The following is a 26880-nucleotide window of genomic DNA, read 5'->3' on the forward strand; positions in this document are numbered from 1 at the left end:
CACTTGGTGACCTTTGCCCTGCTCACTGTAGTTTTTTAAACTCACCTAGGGTCTCTGGTCGTGGTGGTGGTCTAATTACAATGTTTAAGAACAGTTTTAAATGTAGAATTGTACCAACTGATCTGTTTTCTACTTTTGAACTACAGCTGTTTAAGATCAATGCATCTGTACTTTGTGCCTTAGTCTACCGTCTACCAAAAATTAATTGTAATTTCATTTAAGAATTTGCTGAACTTCTATCTTTTATGGCCTCTCGTGCTGATAAGTTATTAATCTTAGGGGACTTTAACATCCACATATGCTGCCCATCTAAACCTTTGGTCAATGAGTTTTTAGGCCTTGTGGACTCTTTTAACCTTGTGCAGTCAGTTATGGCCCCAACACATCAGAAGGGTCACACACTAGACCTAGTGTTGTCCTCTGGTTTCTCAGTTTCCAATGTTAAAATAGTTGATACTGGTGTGTCTGACCATTTTATGATTTTATTTGAATCTTCACTGTTTTGTCCCCCCCCCTCCACCCCCCTCACCCTACTCCCTTGTCAGAGCTATTAATTCCACCACAGCCTCACAGTTCACTAATACTTTTATGCTCTCTCTTTCACCTGCTGTCTTAGATTCTCTTTCCACCTGCACCGACACTGAGGATCTACTTACTCTTTTTAATACATCTTGCCTTGCCACTCTTGATTCTGTAGCTCCTTTAAAACAAAAGCGGTGTAAATCCAATAGGTCAACTACTCCTTGGCTAAATTCCACTACCTGTTCGCTCAGAAAGGCTTGTAGGAAAGCAGAGCGAAAATGGAAAAAAGATAAACTACAGGTCTCCTATGATATATTTAGAGATTCTCTTAAGGCTTATCAAATCACTGTCAAAGCAGCAAAGGCAGCTTTCTATGCTGAGCTTATTCACAAAAATGCTCACAGACCAAAAGTGTTGTTTAACACAATTAATAAAATCATAAATCCTCCTACTACAATGTCCTCTCTTCCTGCTACAACAGAAACCTGTGAGATGTTTCTCAATTTCTTTATTGACAAAATTGACAACATAAAGTCTCATATCACACCCTCAATTTCTGATCCTGCTTTGTATCAGTCTGTAGTTTGTTTGCCTCCAACAATTCCAACCAGTCTCTTCCTCACAGTTGTCAGACTTGGTCTCTCATATGAAGCCCTCTTCTTGCCACTCTGATATTCTTCCATCTCACCTTTTCAAAGAAGCTTTTGCGGCTATTTGCCCTTTTATCTTGAGCATCATTAATAGCTCCCTGGCTAATGGAGTAGTACCCTCTGACTTTAAACACGCTATTGTGCAACCTCTCCTGAAAAAACCTTCCCTTGATCCCATTGATTTGAAAAATTATAGGCCCATTTCTAAACTGCCCTTTCTCTCTAAGATCTTAGAAAAAAAGTTGTTCCGTCACAAGTCTCTTCTTCCTATTTAAACACCTCTAATATCCTTGACAAGTTTCAATCTGGTTTTAGACCACTTCATAGTACAGAGTCTGCCTTACTTAAGGTCCATAATGATCTATTGCTCTCTGTTGACTCTGGCTCTTGTTCCCTATTGGTCCTATTAGATCTTAGTGCTGATTTTGACACCATTGACCACAAGATCCTTTTAAAACGCCTGGGTGTTGAAGTTGGTCTGCAAGGCACTGTATCAAATTGGTTCAGATCTTACTTAACTGATAGATCTTTTTCAGTGCATTTAGGCAATGCTTCTTTGTCATCTGCTCCCATTAAGTGTGGTGTCCCCCAGGGTTCTATTTTAGGGCCTCTATTATTTTCTTTATACATGCTTCCCCTGGGCTCCATTTTCAATCAATTCAATATTCGTTATCACTGCTACGCAGATGATACCCAATTTTATATACCGGTGGCCCCTGAAAATTCCTGCTCATTGACAGACCTTTTTCTTTGTCTTAATGACATTAAGAATTGGATGGCTAACAACTTTTTACAGCTAAATGACAGCAAAACTGAAGTAATCATTTTTGGACCACCAGATTCTGTCAACAATGTAAGCAAGTCTCTTGGCCCTCTGTCTGTTAACCATCACAGTGTGGTCAAGAACCTAGGTGTTTTCCTAAACTCTTCTCTGACTTTTAATAAGCAATTCAACAGCGTTGTCAAGGGAAGTTTTTACCAACTTAGGACAATAGCAAAGCTCAAGTCTTCTCTCTCCTACAGTGATTTAGAAATCCTTATACATGCCTTTATTTCCTCTAGGCTTGATTATTGCAACTCACTGTATGTAGGTGTAACTAAATCTACTCTAAACAGACTCCAGCTGGTCCAAAATGCTGCAGCCAGATTACTGACTGGATCTAAGAAACGTGACCACATTTCACCTGTGTTGGCTAAACTGCACTGGCTTCCTGTGGAACAAAGAATTAATTTTAAAATTCTTCTGTTTGTTTTCAAAGCTTTACATGGTTTAGCACCTCAGTATTTATGTGATCTTTTAATTCCTTACTGTCCTCCTAGACCTCTTCGATCATCTTCCCAGTGTCTTCTTTGTGTTCCTTCTGCCTCTCTTAAATCCAAAGATGACAGAGCTTTCTCTGTCTATGCTCCCCAGCTTTGGAATAGCCTTCCTGATGTTGTGAAATCCTGCCCCACTATTAGTAGTTTTAAATCCAACCTAAAGACCTACCTCTTCTCCCTAGCTTTTAACACTCCCTGACTCCCTCACCTCTCCCTTTTTTTATATGTTTATATGTATGTGTATGTATTATTGTTATTATTATTATTATTATTATTATTATTATTATTATTATTTTTTATGTAAAGCACTTTGGTGCAATGCTATTGCTTTGAAATGTGCTATATAAATAAATTTGACTTGACTTGACTTGACTATATTAATGATTCATAAATAGGCTACATATCAGTCAGTCTACATGGCTAATAGTTGGTCTGTTTCATTATGGTCTGTGCAGTGGAATAACTTAATGACTGACCATAATGACACAGAAAGTGTTAGCCTGATGCTTTTTCTCTACTAAACTCCCCCTTGCTCGGTCTGAAGCTCTTTTCCTTTTCTTTGCATCTTCCGTCAAGGGTTTTCGCTGCTTCTTCACCGGATCTGCCATTATACACACATTTGCAACAATCTCGTTCGCGTTTCGTTAGCCTGCCTCTGTGCTGTGGATGCAGGATGTAAACTGATCCTGCTTCGGTCGGCGGGTATGATACACTGAACTTGCAAGCGGGATATTCTTCCTACAGGCAATAGGGGCGGGCTAGAGAGTCTTCATTCACCCTGTAATGAGTCATTTAACCATATACCGATTTACGAAGATGAGTAATTAACACGAAAATATTACCTGGTGTCCCTTTAACAATAGATTTTTATTGCAATCAGGACGATCCTTGGTTGGAAGCAATGTGAGTAAAATCGCCAAAATAGCCTAGTGACTCTTTTACAATCTAGCAAACCAAAGTTTATTATGTTCCTTTCTTTGGGCTGATTTTTGAAATTGTGTTTCTGAAATTCTCTAGCATGTGAGTTAAGAGTAAGAGTTACCTTTGATTCGATACTGGAGGCAAGCCTACATGTGTGTGAAGTGCTAACATAATTTCTTAGAGATAAGTCTCTTAGCCTGACGTAGCCATACTCAATTCTAGTCAGAATATGAGTCTGATACTGCTCCATTGGGACGTAATTATAGGGCGTGTTTCAACCGATACAGGGGGGGAATGTCTCTGCACTCAATTGGCTAGACCTAACCAATCAGAGCAACGAAATAGCTTATCTGTAGGAAGAACACACAAACCATCCTTCTTCTCCACAAATGTCTTAACATTGTTTTCTGGTCTTTTATAAAAGTTATTGTGCCGTCAATATCTCCTACAACACTCATTAGCGAAATCTAAAAAAAAACGTAGACTATTAGGAAAAAAAACTGATAGCCTACAGTATATCCCCTCCATTTTTAAAAATAATTCTGTTGAACAAACATGTTATAAACAGCTGGGAAAGGCTGTCTCAAATCCCTCAAACAGGTGGTCAATCAGATATTTCAAACGAACGAGGGAACAACATGTCACAATGCAACACACTGTTTTCCCTTGATGAAAGTGAAACCGTGAGTTTTCCCACATCTCAACTTTAGCCAAAGTTTTCAGAAATAATCGTTTTCAGGGATAAAACCTCAATAAACTAGATGTACCGCAGAGCGGTACAAAATATGACCGCCGCCTAGTCCAGCACATTTTTTCCACAAAAATAAATCACGCTGAAAGGCCTATATGATTCTAACTGTCTCACTAAATTGCATTATCCACACTCAATTCTCACTGGTATCTGCTAGACAACAAGTACCAAAACATGATTAGTTCATAGATTTCACATGTAAAATTAATTTTATACAACCCCACCCCCATGTTGCCTGTTCATAATTCTGAGAAATTCTTGAATTGTGTGCATGTGTGCGTGTACATGTTTATGTTTATGTGTGTGGGTGTGGGTGTGGGTGTGTGTGTGTGTGTATGCGTGCTTGTGTGTTTGCCTGCGTATGTGTGTTTGTGCATGTGCATGCATGCGTACATATGTCTACTGTGTGAGTATGTGTCATACGTATGATTACTGTGAATGTATGCGTGTGCGTGTATATCTGTTTATGCACATGTGTGCACATGGAATGGGTTAACATGATCCCTGGATGCAAACATACGGAAAAAATTGGTCATCCTAGGCCCTACGGTTCTCAAGATATTCACAGAAAACTGTCCGCTCTACCCTCCTTTCGGGGTCCAGTACAGCGGGGGCTACAGATCAAAACATGGTTCCATGCTACCCATGTGGGGTTACATGCCCACCAAGTTCCGTGTACCCCGGTCTTTCAGTGTCCCGGGAATCCTTGTTGGTGTACGGTCACTAAATGTACACATAAATGATTTTATTGTAAGGCCCCCCATGAACGAAAGTTCACAAAACTTGGCATGCATTCGGAGGGTGTCATAATGATCCTACACTTTCAATTTAGGTGCAGTTTTGACCATGTCAGCCAGAGATATTGTGATGAAAACACCTAATTTTTTTGCTTTTTAATTTTTAACTAGGTGGCCTATACATGAAATAAGTGGTAATGGGATGGGTTGACATGCCCCCTTAAGACCAACATTCAAAAAAAGGTGGACCTCCTAGGCCCTACGGTTCTCGAGATATTCACAGAAAACTGTCTCCGGCAACCTACAGGCCAGTTGGTGTATAGTAACATAAATTAATCTATTGTGTGGCCCCCCAAGAACGGAATTCCACGAAACTTGGAAGGCATTCAGAGGGTGTCATAATGATCCTACACTTCCAATTTCGTGCAGTTTTGACTATGTTAGGTCACAGATAACTGCGATTACAACACCTCATTTTACTTTTTTGTGTTTTACTAGGTGGCACTATACATGAAATGAGTGGTTATGGAATGGGTTGACATGGCCCTTGAGATCAACATACAAAAAAAATGGTCCTCCTAAACCTTACGGTTCTCGAGATATTCACAGAAAACTGTGTCTGCCCTACCCTCCTTCCGGGGTGCAGTCCAGCGAGGGGCTACAGATCAAAACGAAAAGCGATGGTTCCATGCTATCCATATGGGGTTACATGCCCACCAAGTTTCGTCTACCCCGGTCTTTCAGTGTCCCAGGAATCCTTGACGGAAATTTGGACATGCGAAAAAGAAAAAAAAAATTCTGACTAAACCTCAGAATTGAGGTGCGCGGCGGTCATAATAATATGCATTTTCCATATGGGGTCTTAAAAGCCATGTCTCCTTCTAGTCACAGCGTTTTTGTTGCAAACATAGGCCTAATCTAAGCGTGCTCAGATGACGTGATAGACGAGGCGCTGTTGCTCACCTGTCCATGATCGTAAAGCCCGATTTGATTGGTCCACCAGATCTAGGGTGAGCATAGTTGCTCCACAACGGAGCAATGCCAGACCGAACTTCCCGACCTCAAATGTTGTGGGCGGGACTAAGTTCGGCTGGCACCCAGGCTAAAAGTCTCTAGCTTACATTTTCCACCGCGAAAAACGTCATAGCCTACACTCAGTTTGTGCCGATACTTTAAGAAATATTTGAAACTATAGCCTATGCATTGTGTCTAAGATCTTCCGAGTTGTTTGGGGACAACATTTTAGAAATAGGCAATATTTTGATTTATTACGAAACTAGAAGAGTCACTTCTCCCATTCCATAACCTAATGTTAACCGTTATGCATAGGCTACACAGTTTTGTTTACCTTCTTCCCAACTCAGGATCACTTTCTTCTTGTAATCCCTGACCTAAACCAAATTTTTCTGCCCTTAAAAGATTGATAGTTTCGATGTTGGCATTACTTTTGTCGCCACTTTTATCATTCATGAGATAAGATTCTCTTGGTCCGCATGTGTGTTGCCGACAGGGCGACGCCATGTTGAATCAACTTTGTGCGTGTTCAGTTGATGTGTGCGGTGCTCAATTATATTGAGAGGAAAAAACAACCAATCACAAAGAAAAGCTTACTACTCTTTGAATTATGATTGGCTATATTGCAGTAAGACTTGTCAAAAACATATTTTGCTTTGTAGAGGTATATTATGTCATCATAACAACTGCAATGCCATCATTCCTGGAGGAATGATATTTGAACGGTCCGTCAACAAAGGGTTAATGGCCATATTGTGATAATCGCCAATGTTAAGTTTATGGGGAAATGTTCAATAGTTTTTAATTAATAGTTTAAAAAGTAAAAAAGTTACAAAGATGAAAAATACAAAGCACCCATGTCCTAAGTAAGACCTACACAACACAGTTTGAATGAAGTTTCTACGTTAAGCGGTTGAAGCTTCATTAAACGCAATACAAGAAGAAGAATAAGAAGAAGCTTAGGAAGAACAGTACAGTGCGACACACAGAGTAGATCTAGTAGTTCTACTAATCCACTTATAAAATACTTGAACTATTTACTGCACGTAGACTTAAAAGTCTAGCAGATTGGGAAGTGTTGTGAAAGTGAAAATACAATATCAGAAAGGCAAACAAAAGTTAAGGTTGCTTTTGACATCGTACAATAAAGAAAAAAGATTATTCAGCTGTCTCTCAGAGTTTCTCTAATTGACGCATTTAACAGCAATTTGGATTACACCTGCTTTTAACAGGCTTTAACAGGTATTTTTTTTCCGCAAAACAGACGTGCGCTGTTTTCATACATGGCGGAATGCCCAATCGGTATTAGCACTTCTCCCCTGTGTTTGCACAATACTCCCACTTTCCCATGACCCTCCTATGAATGCATATGCTGTGTATACTGCACTGCAAAAACTGCTTATCTAACAAAATCTAACCAAGTGTTATTAATCTCATTCTCATTAAACATTCTCATCCATGGCTAAATGATACCCTCCGATCGCAGCGCACCAAACTCAGAGCCGCGGAGAGGAAATGGCACAAATCCAAACTAGCTGATGACCTCCTTCTCAGCCAGCATCACTGCTGCTAAGACTGCTTTCTACAATGACAAAATCAACAGCGCTACAGACACTCGAAAACTTTTCTCAACCTTCAAATCGCTACTCAACCCTCAGCTGCCTCCTCCTCCATCCAGCCTTACTGCAGATACCCTCGCCTCATTTTTTACAAACAAAGTGGCGGCAATCAGCAGTCAATTCTCTACATGCCCACTCAACGCATCTGACTCAGATACCGCACTCCTACAACCTCTAGGGACTGCTGGAACATCTTTTTCAGCATTCACGCCTCTCTCTCCGAGTGAAGTGTCCAGACTCCTGACATGCAGCCGTCCTACCACATGCTCGCTGGACCCTATACCCACGAGCCTACTTCAGTCCATCAGCCCCGACCATCGCTCCAGCTATCACACATGTGATCAATGCCTCGCTAACCTCCGGCACATTTCCAACAGCGTTTAAAATGGCCGGGTAACACCGGACCGTTAAAGAAAGCTTCTCTCAACCCTGCTCAAGTCGAGAACTACCGCCCTGTCTCACTACTGCCTTTCCTATCCAAAGGCATTGAACGAGCAGTCTCCAAACAGGTTTCTGACTTCCTTTCACAGAACAACCTTCTGGATCCAAATCAGTCTGGGTTCAAAAGCCGCCACTCTACCGGCTTGGCTCTGCTGTCTGTAACAGAAGCCTTAAAAGAAGCCAGGGCGACCGCTCGGTCATCAGTACTCATTCTGCTTGACTTATCGGCTGCCTTTGACACGGTTAATCACCGTATCCTTCTCTCTATACTCGCTGACATGGGAATCTCCGGTTCTGCTCTCTCCTGGTTTGAATCCTACCTCACAGGACGCTCGTTTAACGTATCATGGCTTGGTCAGCTATCTGCACCTCACCATCTCACCACAGGGGTCCCCCAGGGCTCAGTGCTGGGCCCCCTCCTCTTTGCTATCTACACCACCTCCTTGGGACAGATTATCCGTTCGCACGGCTTCTCATACCACTGCTATGCAGACGACACACAGCTCTATCTGTCCTTTCCACCTGACGACCCCCTGGTTTCAGCACGGATCTCGGATTGCCTCTCAGACATAGCTACATGGATGAAGGCACACCACCTCCAGCTGAACCTCTCAAAGACTGAACTGCTGGTCATCCCAGCTAAACCTACCATACACCACGACATCAACATCAAATTTGACTCCCTGTCTGTTTCACCGACCAGGACTGCAAGAAATCTAGGAGTTGTTCTCGACAACCAACTAAACTTCTCAGATCATGTTGCCTCAGTCGCCCGGTCATGCCGTTTCGCACTCTACAACATACGGAAAATCAGGACTTACTTGACTCAAGATGCTACCCAACTTCTGGTTCAGGCAATAGTCATCTCACGACGACTACTGCAATGCCCTCCTGACAGGTCTCCCAGCATGCGCAGTGAAACCACTTCAGATGATCCAGAACGCGGGCGGCGGCCTGGTCTACAACCAACCCAAAAGGGCACATGTTACCCGCTGCTCATCCAGCTACACTGGCTACCTATGGCGGCCCGCATCAAATTCAAGTCTCTAACGCTTGCCTACAAAGTAGTCTCGGTTCTGCTCCCACCTACTTGAATGCCCTCATACAGACTTACACTACCTCCAGACCGCTGCGCTCCTCTGACCAAACGACGTCTAGCTCTACCACCCGCACGCTCAAGCCAATCAAACTTTTTCTCATCTGTTGTTCCTCGTTGGTGGAACACACTGCCAGTTCCTACAAGGGCAGGGACATCCTTTTCCACTTTCAAAAAAACTCCTGAAGACCCAGCTCTTTAGAGAACATCTACTCTCATAGCAACACTTACAACAAGTCTTACTGATCCTAGCACTCACCAGCCGTTTTTAAACTGACAAGTAACTGTTAAAAAGCAGCACTCACCCACGACTTATTCTTACTGTACTCTAATGGTTTTTTTTTTTTGTCCTAAAATTGTGAGTATTGTTCTAACACTTACTGTTTACCATGTTGTTAGTCGCTTTGGTTAAAAAAGCGTCAGCCAAATGTAATGTAATCTTATATCTAGATAAAAAAAACTAGTTGGTATTGTTTTCAGTATGAAGAGACTTACCTAGCGCTTTCTTGTGAAATCATTTGACTTAATTTAAAAAAAAAATTGACTTATTTTAAGACATCTCATCTTGAAAACAAGCAAATTTGTCTGCCAGTGCGTTAAGCAAATTTGTCCTAAAAACAAGCAAATTTGTCTGCCAGTGCGTTGAGCAAATTTGTATTGATAAGACTCCTTCAAATAAGTTAAAGTCTTCTTAAATTAAGTCAAAATGATCTTTTGAGAGGGCGCTAGGTAAGTCTTTTCATACTAAAATCAATACCAAATAGATTTTTTAATCTTAATATAAGATCAATAACACTTGGTTAGAATTCATTTTTTGCAGTGTGTACACTGCAAACAATAAAATCTAACCAAGTGTTATTAATCTTACATTAAGATCAAAAAATCTATTTGGTATTGTTCTTAGTATGAATTACTAGTATGAAGATCGAAACAACATTTTTTTTACTTAATTTAAGAAGATTTTGACTTATTTTTAGGAGTCTTATCAAGACAAATTTCCTTGTTTTTTAGGACAATTTGCTTAATGCACTAGCAGACAAATTTACTTGTTTTCAGGATGAGACGTCAAACTCTGCTTGCATTAAGTCAGATAGTTTTATGAGGAAGTCTCATTATACTGAAAGCAATAGCAAATAGATTTTTTGATCTTGATACAGGGGTGTCAATAATTGAGGTCACTGTATGTAAATTCATTCATTCAAATTATCTTTGAGGATGGTTCTCCTTTAGCTTCACTACAATAAAATCTAATCAAGTGTTTTTGTATAGATATAGTATCTTATATAGGGCTGTCAATCGATTAAAACATTAATTAATCTAAATTATTGCATATATAACTTTTGCTGTTAAAGCAACACCAAAGCACTTTTCCTCTGTCACACGCACGCTATTTGATTTTCCAGCACCTGCTTTGCAAAAAACGATGTCCACAGACAAGGTAGAGTATGTTGCATGATTTTATTAAAGTATGATGTATTGCGACATCAGATGCAAGTCAAATTTGTAGTTTCTTATGTCTTATTCCATCGATCTACAGATCCGCTACCCAATCTGGCAAACTTGCATAGTGCTACACGATCTGGCAAACTTGCATAATTTAAGAAGACTTTGACTTATTTTAAGGAGTCTTATCCAGAGACAAATTTGCTCGTTTTCAGTCAAAATATGATATACTGAAAACAATACCAATTCGATTTTTTGATCCTGATATAAGATTAATAACACTTGGTTAAATTGTATGAGATTAGATAAGCAGTTTTTGCAGTGATGATGAATGACCCTCATCTGATACACCCACCCAAACACACACACACACACATTCAATGTGCACATTGTGAAATGTCACAAAGAGCTGGCGAACTGTCTGCCTTGACCAGTGTCTGGATGAGATGTGTGCGGTAGGACTATTTATAGTAGGGCATTATTTCTAAATTGTGTAGTGTATATTTTACCTGGTACAACTTTCTCTAGCATATCTCCCAGTGTGGGTGCTGAGTGTTCTTGCCTGGTAAGCCTAAAAGCTAGAAACAACACACAGACATATATTAACATTCTGAGTGATTAGGCTCCCCAGCCGGCACACGACCGACCTTCAATGTTGAACTATAGGGGAAATAACGTCAGTTGTTGCGTCAATGTTGAAACCATGTTGAAACAATGCTTAATGCTAAATGGTTGTAAAAGGGTATTTAGACAAACATTGAAACAACGTTGGTTGTAAAAAGGTCAAGAAAATCAATGTTGAATTATAGGTGAAATAATGTCAGTTGTTGTGTCAATGTTGAAACACTGTTTTAATGCTAATTGTAAAATATTGACAAATGGTTGTAAAATAAGAAATCAAGGAAATCAGCACCAATGTTGAAATGGCGGATGTTGAAATAATGTTGCGATATCAACGTTGATTCAATTTGCAAATCCAACACATAATTCAACGTTGATTCACCCGTTATAACGTTTTTTTAAAAACGTTTATGACGGTTATTAACCGTTGAATCAATGTTGAAATGCCAGCAGGGTCTGCCTGTAATAAGTCATACAATACATCATCCACCCTGATATTTCATTAGTTAAAGTAGCATGAAATAGGTCACTGTGATTTTGGTCACTGTGTGACACTACACGTTTCAGTTGGTCATGTGTATACATTATGTTGTATGTTTGAATTGCTCACACTAACATGACCAAAATCTGCTCTCAAGGCTAGAATCCACCTGAATCTAGGCTAAAATTGGACAATGAAAGCACAGGTATCTGTTATTATTTTGCTAACATGAAATCTTCCTAATTTCTTTAATTAAGGCATTAAGATCAATTACCAAAAGATGATTTTTGTATTCTTCTTTTAGTCAACTATAGCATGTGTATGTATGGGGTATGTAAACTTATGAGCATCTTGGTATAAGATGAAAAACACTTGGTTAGGTTTTATTAGATAAGCAGTTTGTGCAGTGTGGTTCTCAGTAAAGTTACAGATAGCATGATTATAAAAATCTTTACTCACACAATCTGTTGCACAGGGTTTCTGGGAGAGAGAAGGCTCGCTTGGACTCCCCTCCTTTGATGCTGTCACGAAGTGACCGCACACTCTTCTGCTGGTTACGAGCAAAACGTGCCCGTCTTATCTTCCACATAGCCGCATCACTTAAATTGGCCAAATTTGTGCGGACAGATGTGATGGCTGTCAAGTGGAAAGCAAGAGGTAAGTAGTGGTGAGTCAGGGTGTAACCGTGTTGTCTCATTTTTTTTTCATCCCCTAATTTATTTAAAAAAAGTGAATCTTTCATATATTCTAGATTCATTACATATACTGTAGAAGGGTGGGAATTTCACGGCGGCCACGACAGCCATGGCCGTCGTTACCCCTTGCATTGGTCGTCATGACCCTTTGAAAATCGGATGTTCACAGGCCACTGTGGCCTTGGTGCCCCCTTCTTTCAATATTCTGCGTTGCGTCCAACTAATTAAGTCAAAATAAGCTTAGCATTCACAGCGCAAATTCATTTAGTCTTTTACGCAGTGGAGAAAGTGACAGCGCATGGCAAGAATGAAAGTGCCTCAAAATTCACCCATTCTTTGCTGAACTACTTGCAAAGTAGCCTACTCATCACACAGACATCACATGTAGCACATCACGCTAAAGAGTTTTTTCTCAGCTTTTAAACGATGTTAGCCGCTAGTTGTTGTGGTAAACGGTTCACGAGAAAAGTAACTTTAATTTAATCATATTACATTCTGCGCCCATCTCCCTATCCATTCATCTCGGTGGAATACTTCATGAACTTTTCCCTCAACACATGATAAACCATATCTGAATAAACAGCAGACCTTAACGAAAACAAAGGTGTAAAGCATTCCCCTGTACAGTTAGCCATTCCAGAGAAATCTGCAGCAATGCCTAGGGCTTTAGGTTTCACAATGTGTTTTAGTTGTTCAATACGTGATTTCATACACTGCAAAAACTGCTTATCTAATCAAATCCAACCAACCAATCTTATATTAAGATCAAAAATCTAGTTAACATCGTTTTAAGTATAAAGAGACTTACCTAGCTCTTTCTCATAAAATCATTTGACTTAATTTAAGAAGAGTTTGACTCCTTTTAAGACGTCTCATCCTGAAAACAAGCAAATTTGTCTGCCAGTGAGTTAAAGGGCGTGTTGCAGGGTTCATTTTCCAACGAATTTGCACAATTTGCTTGTTGGTAATAAACATTTAAACTGTTATCCATTGTATTTGATGTTGTTGGGTATCACAAAACGGAATATAATATGAAAAAGCAGGTACTATTTCACAGCGTTTGAAGTGATTTTCCTTTCCATCACAATGCATTGCATAGATAGCTTAGATATGTATATAGACAGGTAGATAGATAGCTAGATAGATCATGTCATATGCTGGTCATGGGGAGCTCGCAATGCACTCGCTTCCCTAGTTACTGCAGCTCTCCACCACAGTTTCCATCGGGATGGCACAGCCCACACAAGCACCTGCAAAACTGTGACTTGCCCATATTATCTCCCTCTTTGGTAAGCCGTACCCTGACGATGTCAATGGCAATCAATCACGAGCAGTAGTTCGAAAATATCGAAAATATTCATGCTGAAGACACGACCAGCCTAATCGGCGGCGGCTAGAAGCTAAGTTTGCAACAACAGGTGGCTCACAGGTGGGACTGGAAAGTTAGCCTATAGCTTGCTATCATGATGCTTTATATTCTGATCCTCTGACTAAGTTTGCCTACTTATCTGAACTAACGATATGATCACTATCACTAGATATAAAGAAAATGTTGACTTTCACTCGGTGCTGTTCACTGACAGTAACAAAAAAAGTGTCGTAACGTTATAAGCATAATGCATTGAACTGAATAGGTGCATTATGAGGCCTCTCAAATTCAGAAAATTGCATTAAACTAAAATCGGAAGAGATTGTTATCTTTGTTAGACCATAGGGTCGTTGTCATATAAATGCTATAACGAAATTCTAAGTGTTTATGTTGAAAGTGTAACCACGACCGTTTCCCATAGGAATGAATGTAGTGTTATTGATCTTATATTAAGATTAAAAAATCTATTTGGTATTGTTTTTAGTATGAAAAGTCTTACCTAGCGCCCTCTCAAAAGATAATTTTGACTTAATTTAAGAAGACTTTAACTTATTTTAAGGAGTCAAACAAATTTGCTTGTTTTTAGGACAAATTTGCGTGACGCACTGGCAGACAAATTTGCTTGTTTTCAAGATGAGATGTCTTAAAATAAGTCCATTTTTTTTTTTAAATTAAGTCAAATGATTTCACAAGAAAGCGCTAGGTAAGTCACTTTATACTGAAAACAATACCAACTAGTTTTTTTTATCTTGATATAAGATTAATAACACTTTATTAGATTTTGTTAGATGTAAAACATACCCTCCAAAACGAGACCTCCCGAAATTCAGAAAAAATTACTAAATTGATATCAGGCACCGTTATTACCATTGGTAGATCATAGGGCAGCTGTGATCTAAATGCTGTGACGAAATTCGAAGTGTAAATTTACAAACTTTATGTTGAAAGTGTAACCGCGATGTCCATGTCCGATGTCTTCCTAAATTAAGTCAAAATTATCTTTCAAGAGAGTGCTAGGTAAATCTCTTCATACTAAAAACAATCCCAAATAGATTGTTTGATCTTACTATAAGATTAATAACACTTGGTTAGATTTTATGTTTTGCAGTGTAACAGTGTAGTTATGCTGCTATAGCATAGTGCTGTCATGGACTTTCCATGTGCCACGCCGTACAACACCCCCCTCCTCTCAATTCAATTCAATTCAAATATGCTTTATTGGCACGACAAACCATATGATGCATTGCCAAAGCGTTCACAGGAATAATAATAATTAAAGAAAATACAAATACAAAATGATATAAACATGTACAAACATTGTTACACTTCGTCACACACGCACACACACACACATATACACACACACACACACACACACACACACACAACACACACACACACACGTCGTCACAACCATGCAAGACCATTGTCTGTACACGCGTGCATAGGAAAACCAAGACAGGACAAAACAAAACAAAACAAGCAGGAGACATGGTGTAACAGACTGGGGCTGGGGAGCAGTGTTATGTTGAAGGGTGGAGGTAGTGGGGTGATTATCTTAAGTAATGCCTTCTCTCAGGTTATGGAGTGAGGACACATAACTGGCTGCCAGTATGCATGTGCTGGTGTCCTCACCCAAAACTACAGCAAGTTTTTTCTGTTCCTCCAGTTTTGTGAAGTTGGGAATGATGTTGTTCAAAATGGTGAAATATTTGTCTCTTTGGGACCGATATTTGTCACAGTGTAGCAGAAAGTGCACCTCTGACTCCACCTCCCTGTCATACAGTGACCACATGTCCTTTGCTCTTTGGGCAGCCATGACTTCTTGTGCCTGCCTTTCTCTATGGCTAGACTGTGGTCACTCAGCCTGTACTTGGTGAGGATCTGTCTCTGCTTCAGATCTCTGACAGTGTGGAGATACTCTGCCAATTGATAGTCTTTTCAGGTATGCCAATGTAACATTCAAGTTTGTGTTGTAATTTTGTTTCTTTCTTCCAGTGTTCCAAATAAGAATTCTTGTTGTTCTTGTTAATTTGGTTGATTCTGATTGGTGGTTGGGAAGCAGTGCTGGTCTGGACAATTTGTGGGTTAGGGGTTATTGGGTTAGTTAAATCCGAGACCAACTGACATAGGGGACTGGTCTTAGGGCTGAGCTCTTGGGATTTAAGTGCTTTAAAATGTAGTGAATTTTGAGGGCTTTAATTTTAGATGAATCCAGAATTTTAGTGATCGTTTTTGGATATTAATCAATAGTGGAAATCGGCCTAATTCTGCCCTGCTAGCATTTGTGGGTACTTTTCTTTGGATATGTAACAAATTTCTACAGAATTCAGCATGCAGGGCTTCTATTGGGTGTTTGTCCCATCTAGAGTAGTCGTGCTTACTGAGTGGACCCCATATTTCACTTCCATAAAGTGCAATTGGCAAAATGACTGTGTCAAATATTTTGGACCAGATTTTAATTGGTATATCTATTTGATGAAAATTTCTTTTTATTGCATAAAATGATCGTCGTGCTTTTTCTTTTAGTGCATTCACTGCAAGACCAAAGTTTCCAGAGGTGTTAATTTTTAAGCCAAGGTAGTTATAAGAAGTAACATTCTCTAGGGCGGTGTTACCTAAAGTAAAGAGGTGTCTGGTTCCCTGAGGTCTGGGATGCTTCTGGAAGATCATAACTTTAGATTTATCCAAATTGACTGTCAGGGCCCAGTTCTGACAGTACTGCTCTAGCAGGTCAGGGTGCTGCTGTAGGCCCTGTTCAGTGGCCGACAGCAGCACCAGGTCATCCGCAAAGAGCAGGGATTTGACTTCCGTGTCCAACAGGGTGAGCCCAGGTGTTGCAGATTGTTCCACTAACACCGCTAACTCATTTATATAGATATTGAACAAGGTTGGACTCAAGCTGCAACCCTGTCTCACCCCGCCCTTGAGTGAAGTATTCAGTTCTTTTGTTGCCAATTTTTTCATACACTTATTGCCCAAATAAATTGATTTGATGATGTTATACATTTTACCCCTATACCACTTTGTAGGATTTTTTGAAATACAATCCTTCATGCCAGATTGAATCGAAAGCTTTTTTAAAATCAATAAAACACGCAAATATTTTCCCCTTACTTTTTTGGTGAACATTTTGGTTTATCAGGGTATGGAGGGTGTAAATATGATCTGTAGTCGCGACAATTTGGTAAGAAGCCAATTTGATTTTTACTCAAGACATTGTGTTCAATAAGGAAGGCCTGTAAACGGGCGTTGAGGATACAACAGAATACCTTCCCAGGTTACTGCTCACACAGATGCCTCGGTAGTTATTAGGGTCAGATTTGTCTCCACTCTTATGTATTGGGGATATAAGCCCCCTGTTCCAGACATCAGGGGAAGCAACCAGCTTGAAAAACAAGATTAAATAACTTGAGGGAGAGCCATTTGTAGAATGGGTGGGCTGAATTCAACATTTCTGTCCGGATACTATCAGGACCACAAGCTTTTCAGGCTTGAGCTTTTTAAGATTTTTATGAGTTCATCACTTGAGATGCTGTGATCAAGTGGATTTTGGTGAACACAAATGGCCTCTTCAAGCTTTTGAAGGTTTAATTTGATATGTTTTGTTCTTTAGTGATGTCATCTGGCATAGGTTTGTACAGGTTTTGGTAAAATGTTTTCCAGGTGTCTGGATTTTGAATTGCCAATTCTTTTGGTGGGGAATTGTTTAAATGATTCCAACTCTCCCAGAAAGTGTTGGTTTGGAGAGAGCCCTCGATTTCTTGTAGCGTTTTGTTGTAGTATTGTTGTTTTTTCTTTTTAATTGTTAATTTGTAATCTTTTAGGGCTTCAGAATAATTTTGTCTCAGACAGGTATTTTTTTGGTCATGGTGTTTTTTGTTTGATAATTGCCTGAAATTTTTCCGTTTCTCTATACATTCATGGTCAAACCATTTTTCTTTTGATGGTTTTCTTTTCTTACAGTTTTTCTGCAGGTTTGCCATTTTGGCGGCCCTGGTATATATATTGGAGATTTCCTCCGCTGCCAGATTGACATCATCACTATTGGGTCTGAATTGTTTTAAAAGGAACATGTTAATATTGTTAGTAATTTCAACCGAATTGATTGCTTTATGAAATTCAGTAACACTGTCAGATTTCCATTTATATTTCTGATTTAATTGGATTAATTTGGAGGGGATTTGTATAGATGTTTTGTCGTTCATGCTTTTCAAGAATGTGGTTATCTGGCAGTGATCTAAAAAGGGAGACTGTGGTCTTACAGTGAATGCACTTATGGAGGATGGGTCCATGTCAGTAATGGCATAGTCGACTACACTAGTCCCAAGAGCTGAGCAATATGTGAACCTTCCTAAAAGAGTCCCCTCTGATCCTACCATTAAGCATGTACAGGCCCTAAGGAGCGACAGAGGTGCACTAACTCTTTACCATTTTTGTTTATGGTCTTGTCAGGATTATTCCTGGTCATTGTGATGGGGGTGAGGGTGGCCGATAGATTATTGAATATGTGATTGTTTCCTGCTGGGTCTATACAGTCTGGCTGTGTGCCTGTACGGGCATTGAAGTCCCCACACAGAAGGACATTTCCCTGGGCCTGGAAGCTGTTAATTTCTGTATGGAGCCTGTTAAAGAATTCCTCATCATAATATGGTGAATCATGAGGTGGTGCATAGGCTGCACAGATGAATACATCATTGTCACAGTTAAATGTGCCTTTTTGGAGTTTCAGCCATGCATGTGTTATACCCTTTTTTACTAGTTTCAATTTAGTTGCAAGTTTTTCTTTGTACCAGATTATAATTCCACCAGATTTTCTTCCATGTTTGATGTGGTCGTGTTTAATAGAAGGCAGCAGGATTTCTGTATAGCCTTTTGGGCAGTATGTGTCAGTGTCTGTGTTACACCAAGTCTCAATTAAAACAACAATATCTAGATTATTTAACTTATTTACAAAGTCAACATTTCTGCTTTTCGTTCCAAATGCTGAAGAGTGTAATCCTTGAATGTTCCATGAGCTAATTGTGTGTGACTAAAATACATTTCAATTCCAGTTTTGACAGTGAACATATATGAACCTTTTTTTTTTTTTTTAACCTATTAAAGTACACAGAAGTTGCAGGAGTTGTCGCACCTGGCCAAGGTCTGATGGTTGCTGGAGCTTAATACCTTGGGTGACTTCAGCGTAGGTGGGTTGGTGGTGCATAGGAGGGCGCTGGGTTTCCTCCTGGGTTGCACTCCTTTCCTGTGCTCTTAGAGGTGGGCGGGGGTGGTGCAGCAGCGGGGGAGTTTTACCTCTCCGTGGGTTTCTGGTGGGTCCATGGGTCTGGCGAGCTGGGATTCTGCCGGGCTGCAGTGTTCTTCTGTCTCTGAGGGTGTGGTGAGGCTGCTCGGGGAATCTCTGCTCATGAGCTGAGGTTGGGGCTCTACAGAGGGTGGTGTCCTTTAAAACTTTTACAAAATACCTGACTCCTCATTTGTCAGGTTGGGATAGTGAGCCACTTTGATGTTGAGGGAAGAGCAGTGGTCAGCTATCTCTTGGTTAATGTGTTGGATTGTTGTCCAGGGGAAATCTGTGCGTGGCGGAAGAGTAGAAAGGATGACGTTGGCCTCAGGGAAAGCTTTTTGTGCCGCTTCTACGACCCTCTTCAGCAGCTCTAGCACTCCCATTCCTTTTGAGTGGAGGTCGTTGGTGCCGGTGTGGATCAGTAAGTTGTCCGGAGCTTCCATATCGAATTGCTCAATGTGTTGCAGTGCTGTTGCGGTGGTAGGGCACCATAGTTTAGCAGTCCTGTGGGTTGGGAACATCCGCTTTTGATGCAGGTGTTTTCCATTGGAGTCCATGAGCATGACTGTTTTTTGTGGGGAAGTCTTTGTAGTTTGTGGGGTGGGCAGCAGGTTGTTACTCTTAGCTGGTTGTGGTGTTTTAGTGGGTGCTGCGGCATTCCTCTTGGGGGGATTTGATGTCAGCTGTGATGTAGAGGGCATGGTGGTGTTTCTCTCAGCAGGTTGGTGTGGAGGTGGGGCGTGCTGTGGATGGAGTTGAATAGGGGGGTTTCCACTGGTGTTGGTGCTCTCTTGATGCGGCTGTTCTGTTGTTGACCCTTTTTCTGTTGATGTCATATGTGAAAGCTGTTCTTGTATGTGTTTAATTTCTTTTTCTTTTTCTGTCAAGTCTTCTCTTGTTTCAAAGAGCTTAGATTCTAGTGCCTGATTCCTCTTGTGAAGTTCACTGATCCTGCTTTTCAGGTGGTCAATGGTAACTTTAGTTTCCTCTCTGTATTGTCTGAACTGTCTCTCTAGTCTCTCAATGCCGTCCCTCTCAGAAAGGTTCTGTTCCCTGATCTCTGTCATTTCGGACTCTAATAGGGACATGCAGTCCTCAATGCGCTGCACAGATATAGGGGTCCTTGGGGTCCGTGGAGTGTGCACGGCTGGATTTAAGTGAGGGGATGGTGGAACAGGGGCCGGTGCTTTAGTGGTCCTCTCTGTTGTTTGTGGGGAAGACCGTTTTTTTCTTTTTCTGCTAAGTTTTTTAATCTCTCAAAGTCCTGTTCAAATCTGTTTAGGCTGGACTCAGGTCCTTGGATCATGACTGTCCCACTGTGATAGAGGTTGATATTAAACTTGGGCGTGGTGTCTAAGTAGAGCTGTCTCATTACTTTATTCCCTGACATTTTTAAGTCTTTGTAGGTCTTTCTTAGGGCTGAGTGCCAGGCTTCCGGGTTTTCTGTATAGAAGAGGAGATCTGATTTCACTCTCTTGTTGTTCAAATGTGTAAAGTCTGCCCTGAGTGTCTCTGGACATTGTTTTAGTAGCTGTGCTCTGAGCTTTTTCTTTTGCGTCTCAGTTGTTACATTTGTGGGGTAGCTCATTTGCATATCCGGGTTCCGCTGGCATTCATTGGTTACTCCAGTGGGGTTCATTTGCATATCAACTGCCGTTGGAGTCTCTGAACATTCTAAAGCTGTTATGGCTGCTTCCATGGCTAGTTGATCCTTTATTATTATTATTCCAAGGTCACTGGTCAGTGTCTATGTTTTAAAACAAGTCCTACCTTGATTTGGTATATTTTTGGTGTTTTGTTAGTCCAGGAGTATCCAGGATCCACAGGGCCTTCAGGTGGTTTTGGCAGTTCAGTTTCTTTGCTGGTTTTTCTGTTGTCTCCTTGGTTTTCCCTTTTCTCTTACAGTATGCTCCAGGTAGCTGCTAGTGCTGGGCTAGAAAAGTTAGCATGACAGTTTTCCTCAGCAAATAAAAGTAAAAAATAAGGCAGGTCCTCCTCTTTTACTCCCTGTAGTATATCCCAGTTGTTTCCTGAAGTGTTCACACACGTGTGGATGTCTTTGGTGTCATTGTTGATCACTCCAAATGAATGAAACGATTTGATTTATTAAGAGCTCATATTTTTTGACTTCACTCTAACTGTCTACACTCACTACACTCCTCTCTCTCTCCAGCTAGTAGTGTAGTGAGTGTAGTGAGTGTAGCGACACAGCTACACTCACTACACTCCTCTCTCTCTCAACTCTCCCTCTCTTGCCTATTCTCACTATGGTATACTGTAACAATATATAGTACCATTAATTACTTAATGGCATTAACCATTTTGATTTTCAGTAATACTAACCCACTCTACATATCTCTTTCTTCCCCCTTATCTCACTTGTGAGCAGGCTTGGAATTTCACCATTTTAGGGGCAAGGCCACTTGGCCTTCAGTTGGGCATATTTGGTGGGGGGCACAAAGGCCACATGACAGGGCACCAAGGCTAAAGTTAACTATACAGTATAAAAATTATCAAAGTTGTATTTAGCCTATTCACAGCGTAGACCTGCATCACTGCAACACTGAAACATTACAAAAACATGAAACATGCCATATTACATAGAAATGTAAATCATCTGATCATCTAAAATGTACAGATATCTAGGCTATTTTTAACATTTATTTTATATTTGGCCTGTTATGAAATTATGTGTTGAACAATTTAAGCACAGCTGCAGCTTTAAGAAACTCAAATAGCCTAGATGCATGCTTAGCATTTTGTGATCATTAAGGCTACTTTCACAACTCTTAGTCAGCTGTCCTCCGATTTTAATACCGATATCTAGGCGATATTTGTAACATTTATTTTGTATTTGGCCTGTTATGAAATCATGTAGAACAATTCAAACACATTGTAAAACTTAAAGCCCAAATTTGGAGACCTCCATGCATGTCGAAATTTGCTGCAAAACTGGATTACTCTGGTACGACCAACTGTACAGGGGACTGCTTTACACATTTGTGTTCGGTAAGGTCTGCTGTTTATTCTGATATATGGTTTGTCATGTGTTGAACGAAAGGTTCGTAAAGTATTCCACCGAGATGAATGGCTAGGGAGATGGGCGCAGAAGTAGAATTTTGTGATTAAATTGAATTATATTATTTACTTTTCTCGTGAACCATTCACCACAGCAATTAGCGGCTAACATCGTTTAAAAGCTGAGAAAAAGCTCTTTCATGGGATGTGATACTTGTGATGTCTGTGTGATGAGTATAGTCTACTTCACGAGTAGTTCAAATGAGGAGAATGGGTGAATTTGGACACACTTTCTCTCTTGCCGTGCGCTCACTTTCTCCACTGCGTAAAAGACTAAATAAATTTGCGCTGTAAATGCTAATATTATTTTGACAGGCCATAGGCTAAATAAAAATCGCTATTAGTCGGACACAAAGCAGAATATTGAAAGAAGGGGGACCTCATCTCACCTGAAGTCCCATCCCTAGGACTGCCCTATCATCGCCTATTACTGTCCCCCTACCTGGATTCCTGGCCCGTACAGCCGACCCACCTGCCTATGCTAACAATGCTAACATGCTAACTATGCTAATCACGTTACTTAGCTAATTTAGCTAATCATTTGTAGCAGTTTTATTAAAAATGCTAACAATGCTAACATGCTAACTATGCTAACCATGTGACTCAGCTAACTTAGCTAATCCTTTTTAGCAGTTTTGCTAAAATGCTAACTATGCTAACAATGTTAACGATACTAATGATGCTAACTAGCTAGTGAGGACTTTTATTTTGAAACAGTTGAAGGCAGAGGATACAGTTGATGGGAGTCATAGTTGACAAACAGTTACAGTAACAGTTGAACAGTTAAAAAGTTGGATAGTTTAAAGGGACTTTTATTTTGAAACAGTTGTGGGCACAGAAAGCAGTTGAACAGGATCTGCAGTCTTAATACAGCCATATTGTATGCTTAAAGCCTGAGACAGTGGCTCCAGGTGGCCTGAACACCTGGCATAGGATTCTAATTGCTATTGTGATGTCATAATCTAATGTTAAGTCAATGGGGACATTTTAGTAGTTTTTAATTAATAGTTTAAAAAGTATAAAAGTTACAAAGTTGAAAAATACATAGCTGAAGTCACATAAGTAAGACCTACGCAACGCAGTTTGAATGAAGTTTCTACGTTAACCCTTTCGTGCCCGTGCCGAACATTCCATTTTTGGTGCTGGATGACCTTCTTACACAAAAAACCTTATTTCTTGAGTATAATACATACCATCAATGGGATATACATACCATTGTAATCAGAAGGGTCAGTTCTATCAAATGATGTAAAATACATATGGTAATGTTGATATAGTAATGAACAGTCTTTGAAAATCCTCTCCAAATGTATACCCTAAATTCGTTAAAATTTAATTTCATTAAGCATAAAATGAATTTTCATCATATTTCTATACTGAGATAGAGAAAATATAGAGTGTATGACATGTTCAGCAAGTTGTGGGCTATTTAACAAAAAAAGACTGAATTGGAATATCATTAACCTTTCAAAAGTTATGATAAATTAAGTGTAAAAAAATGCAGGAAACGGGATTTAGAATGTTGACAGAATTCACATTCTCTTTCTCACCAAAAACATAAAAGTATGCATAAAAACTAATAATGAAGTCAGACACAATGGTTTAGATTTATTTGGTCCATAAGAATAAACCATTTATTTGTATATAAGCAAATGCTACAGTCAACAATAATGATATATAAAAGAAAAACATGTACCTTACCAGTAATACAGGAAGTAAGTATACTGTATATTTATTGAAGATCAATTCTGAATAGAGACATAGAATACATTTGATTCAATAGATACAACGTCCTTATATAAATTAGTGTAATATGAAAATGATATACATCTATAAAATGTATTATTTATGAAAAGCTAGGAATACTTGGTTCCCCAGTAGCAATGGATATTAGGGAGGGAAGTGAAGTCCCATGTGTCAATGATCAATCCCAGAAAACTGTGAAACTCTTCTGGGGTCTCTTTGTCCCATGCCCCTGCACTGTGTGTTTGCATATGACGGCCTACTAAGCACAACCTCCCACCCGTTCCGGTTGGTAAAACCACATATGCCTGGGACAACATAAAAATCAACATAACAAGTCTATTTCACAGTGTTTTAGTGGCAGTCTACACCACCCTACGCGCGCCACCTAAATCTATACCTTCTTCCTCCATCCTCACATGGTCTTCAACATTGTGAGCGCAAGCTCATCAGCAGTCAGCTACCTCTTCAGGCCTGCAATGAGGTCTGTGTAGGTCTTGTCATCCTCCATCTGAAACAACAGTAAAATCATACAAATGTAATATATTTATTAATTTAAAAAATAAAATCACAAAACTACAGATGTGTGCGTGTGTGAATACATACACAAGAAGAGGTAGCCTAAACTATTGAAGCATTTTGAGTAACTCAAAAATATTTAGAAGTATGAAAAGTCATTTTATTCCACATGGGTTTAGCTACCCTAAATCTGATTGCCTGGCTGGCATTAAGATAAAGATAGATTACATTTCACCTAGTAACTAACTGCTTAAATGCAATAATGACATTTCTGACATAATATGTGATTTCACATCATGTTTTCTATAAAACTACATATTGAGAAGAGTAGAATATCAAGTCATGCCATCTTAGAAAATGTTGAGACAAGCACGTCTGATGTTTGTCATTTAGAAGTTAGCAAGGTAAAACAGTTCACTACAAACTGCCTAGCGAGGTAACAACCCGAGGAGAGGCAATACGTTAATTAGCACTACATTTCTGACAGAATCCGTGATTTCACATCTTGTTTTCTACAACTACATATTGAGAGGAGTAAAAATATCGCTCATCTTATTTCATGTAACAGAACGCAACTTAGAAACGCGGCGCCCATTGATTTATTCAGCTTTGGTATGCTATACTGACTATACTGACTTGCTATACTATAATGCTTACCTAACAAGCAAATTGGTACTAGAAAACAAACTTACTTTACAGGTTATATACTAACAGGTTTTTAAATGAAATTGTCAAATGAAAATAACTGATATCAAAAGCAAACGAGAACACTGCAAGCAGTTCAGAGTAATGCAGCTTGCTAAAGTTACATGACGATGCACTTAGCCCCCGCTATGCCATAATGTTGACGCTGATGAGAAAGCATATTACTGTCAAATAACATGATTTTATGACTACAAATAAAAGATTAACCATAACTAGAAACGATGTAAAATATATATTACCTCAGTTTATCCAGCTGTGTGGTTTCCAGTCGAGGTAAACTCCAACGGCGCAGGTGGCATCTGGCGTCCATGTTAAAATGTACGACTGAAGTGAAAAGTTTTTTTCAATGACTCATCTTCAAGTATCCAAAACATTTTCATGCCATAAACCCCTTTTAACCAATCATATCAAATTGAAGCTTATGTTGTCAGCATTACGGGGAAGATTTCAGAAATAAAATCAGTCATTGGACAGCTGAGATATTAGATGATTGGTCATCGTTAAAATTTTAACGAAATTAGAACGGTCGGGCTTGTAAGGGTTAAACGGTTGAAGCTGTATTAAACGCACAAAAAGCGTTAGAATAAGAATAACTAGAAAAGCATTTCCTGAAGGAAATACAGTGCATGAAAATGCAAAAAAATCATACAGAGTAAAAACAAACTATATTGGTTGCTAGGTAGATGAGGTTTAATATAGTTGGAATGACTGAACAGTTAAATAGGTGGATAGTTTATATAGTTAAATGATTTGCTTGGTAGATAAGGTTTAATATAGTTGGAATGATTGAACAGTTAAATAGGTGGATAATTTAAATGGTTAAATTATTTAGGTAGATAATTGACGATAACTGACAGTTGGAATGGCTCTAATGTTTGCTAGCAGTTATGCTACCTATGTTATCAAAGATAATAATGTTAACCAAGTTACTTAACTTAGTTAACTTAGCTAATGTTTTCATTTTTAGCAGTTATGCCAACTATGCTAACTAGCATGTTAGCATGCTAACTATGCTAACCATGTTACTTAGCTAACTTAGCTAATCATTTTTAGCAGTTTTGCTAAAAATGTTAACTAGCATGTTAGCATGCTAACTATGCTAACCATGTTACTTAGCTAACTTAGCTAATCATTTTTAGCAGTTATGCTAACTAACATACTAACAATGCTAACATGCTAACTATGCTAACCATGTTACTTAGCTAACTTAGCTAATCATTTTTAGCAATTTTGCAAAAAATGCTAACAATGCTAGCAATGTTAACATGCTAGCTATGCTAACCATGCTAACTAGCAACAGTGGGTAAGATTCATAGTTGATGACAAGTAACAGTTACAATGGCTGAACAGTTAAAAAGTTCAGTAGTTTAAAGGGTTGAATTGTTTAACAGTGAAATATTGTAGTGAGGACTTTTATTTTGAAACAGTTTTGGGCAGAGGAAACAGTTGAATAGGATGTGTAGTCTTAATTGACCCAGATTGTATGCTTAAAGCCTGAGGCTGCAGGTGGCCTGAACACCTGCCATAGGATTCTAATTGCTTAACGGCCGTATTATGATGTCACAATCGGCAATGTTAAGTCTATGGGGATTTTAAAAGTTTTTCTTTAATAGTTTAAAAAGTATGAAAGTTTCAAAGTTGAAAAGTCATACCAACCCGATCTGTTTGAAGACCTACGTTACAAAGTTTGAATGAAGTTTCTACGTTAACCCTTTCGTGCCCGTGCCGAACATTCCATTTTTGGTGCTGGATGACCTTCTTACACAAAAAACCTTATTTCTTGAGTATAATACATACCATCAATGGGATATACATACCATTGTAATCAGAAGGGTCAGTTCTATCACATGATGTAAAATACATATGGT

General features: G+C 39.4%; 1 protein-coding gene across 8 annotated transcripts in view; it reads right to left on the reverse strand.

The window, feature by feature from the left end:
• The window catches only part of LOC125284068 (protein unc-79 homolog), a 257979-nt gene that overhangs the window by 99161 nt on the left and 131938 nt on the right, over positions 1 to 26880 (reverse strand). For all 8 annotated transcript variants that reach the window (XM_048227819.1, XM_048227828.1, XM_048227800.1 and 5 more), the window contains 2 exons: positions 12076 to 12252; positions 11024 to 11092 (listed from right to left, as the gene is read on the reverse strand). In XM_048227819.1, the coding sequence (XP_048083776.1) occupies positions 11024 to 11092; positions 12076 to 12252 (246 nt within the window). The remainder of the gene's footprint in view (positions 1 to 11023; positions 11093 to 12075; positions 12253 to 26880) is intronic.

Source organism: Alosa alosa, chromosome 2, assembly GCF_017589495.1.
Source record: "Alosa alosa isolate M-15738 ecotype Scorff River chromosome 2, AALO_Geno_1.1, whole genome shotgun sequence".
NCBI classification, from domain to species: domain Eukaryota; kingdom Metazoa; phylum Chordata; class Actinopteri; order Clupeiformes; family Clupeidae; genus Alosa; species Alosa alosa.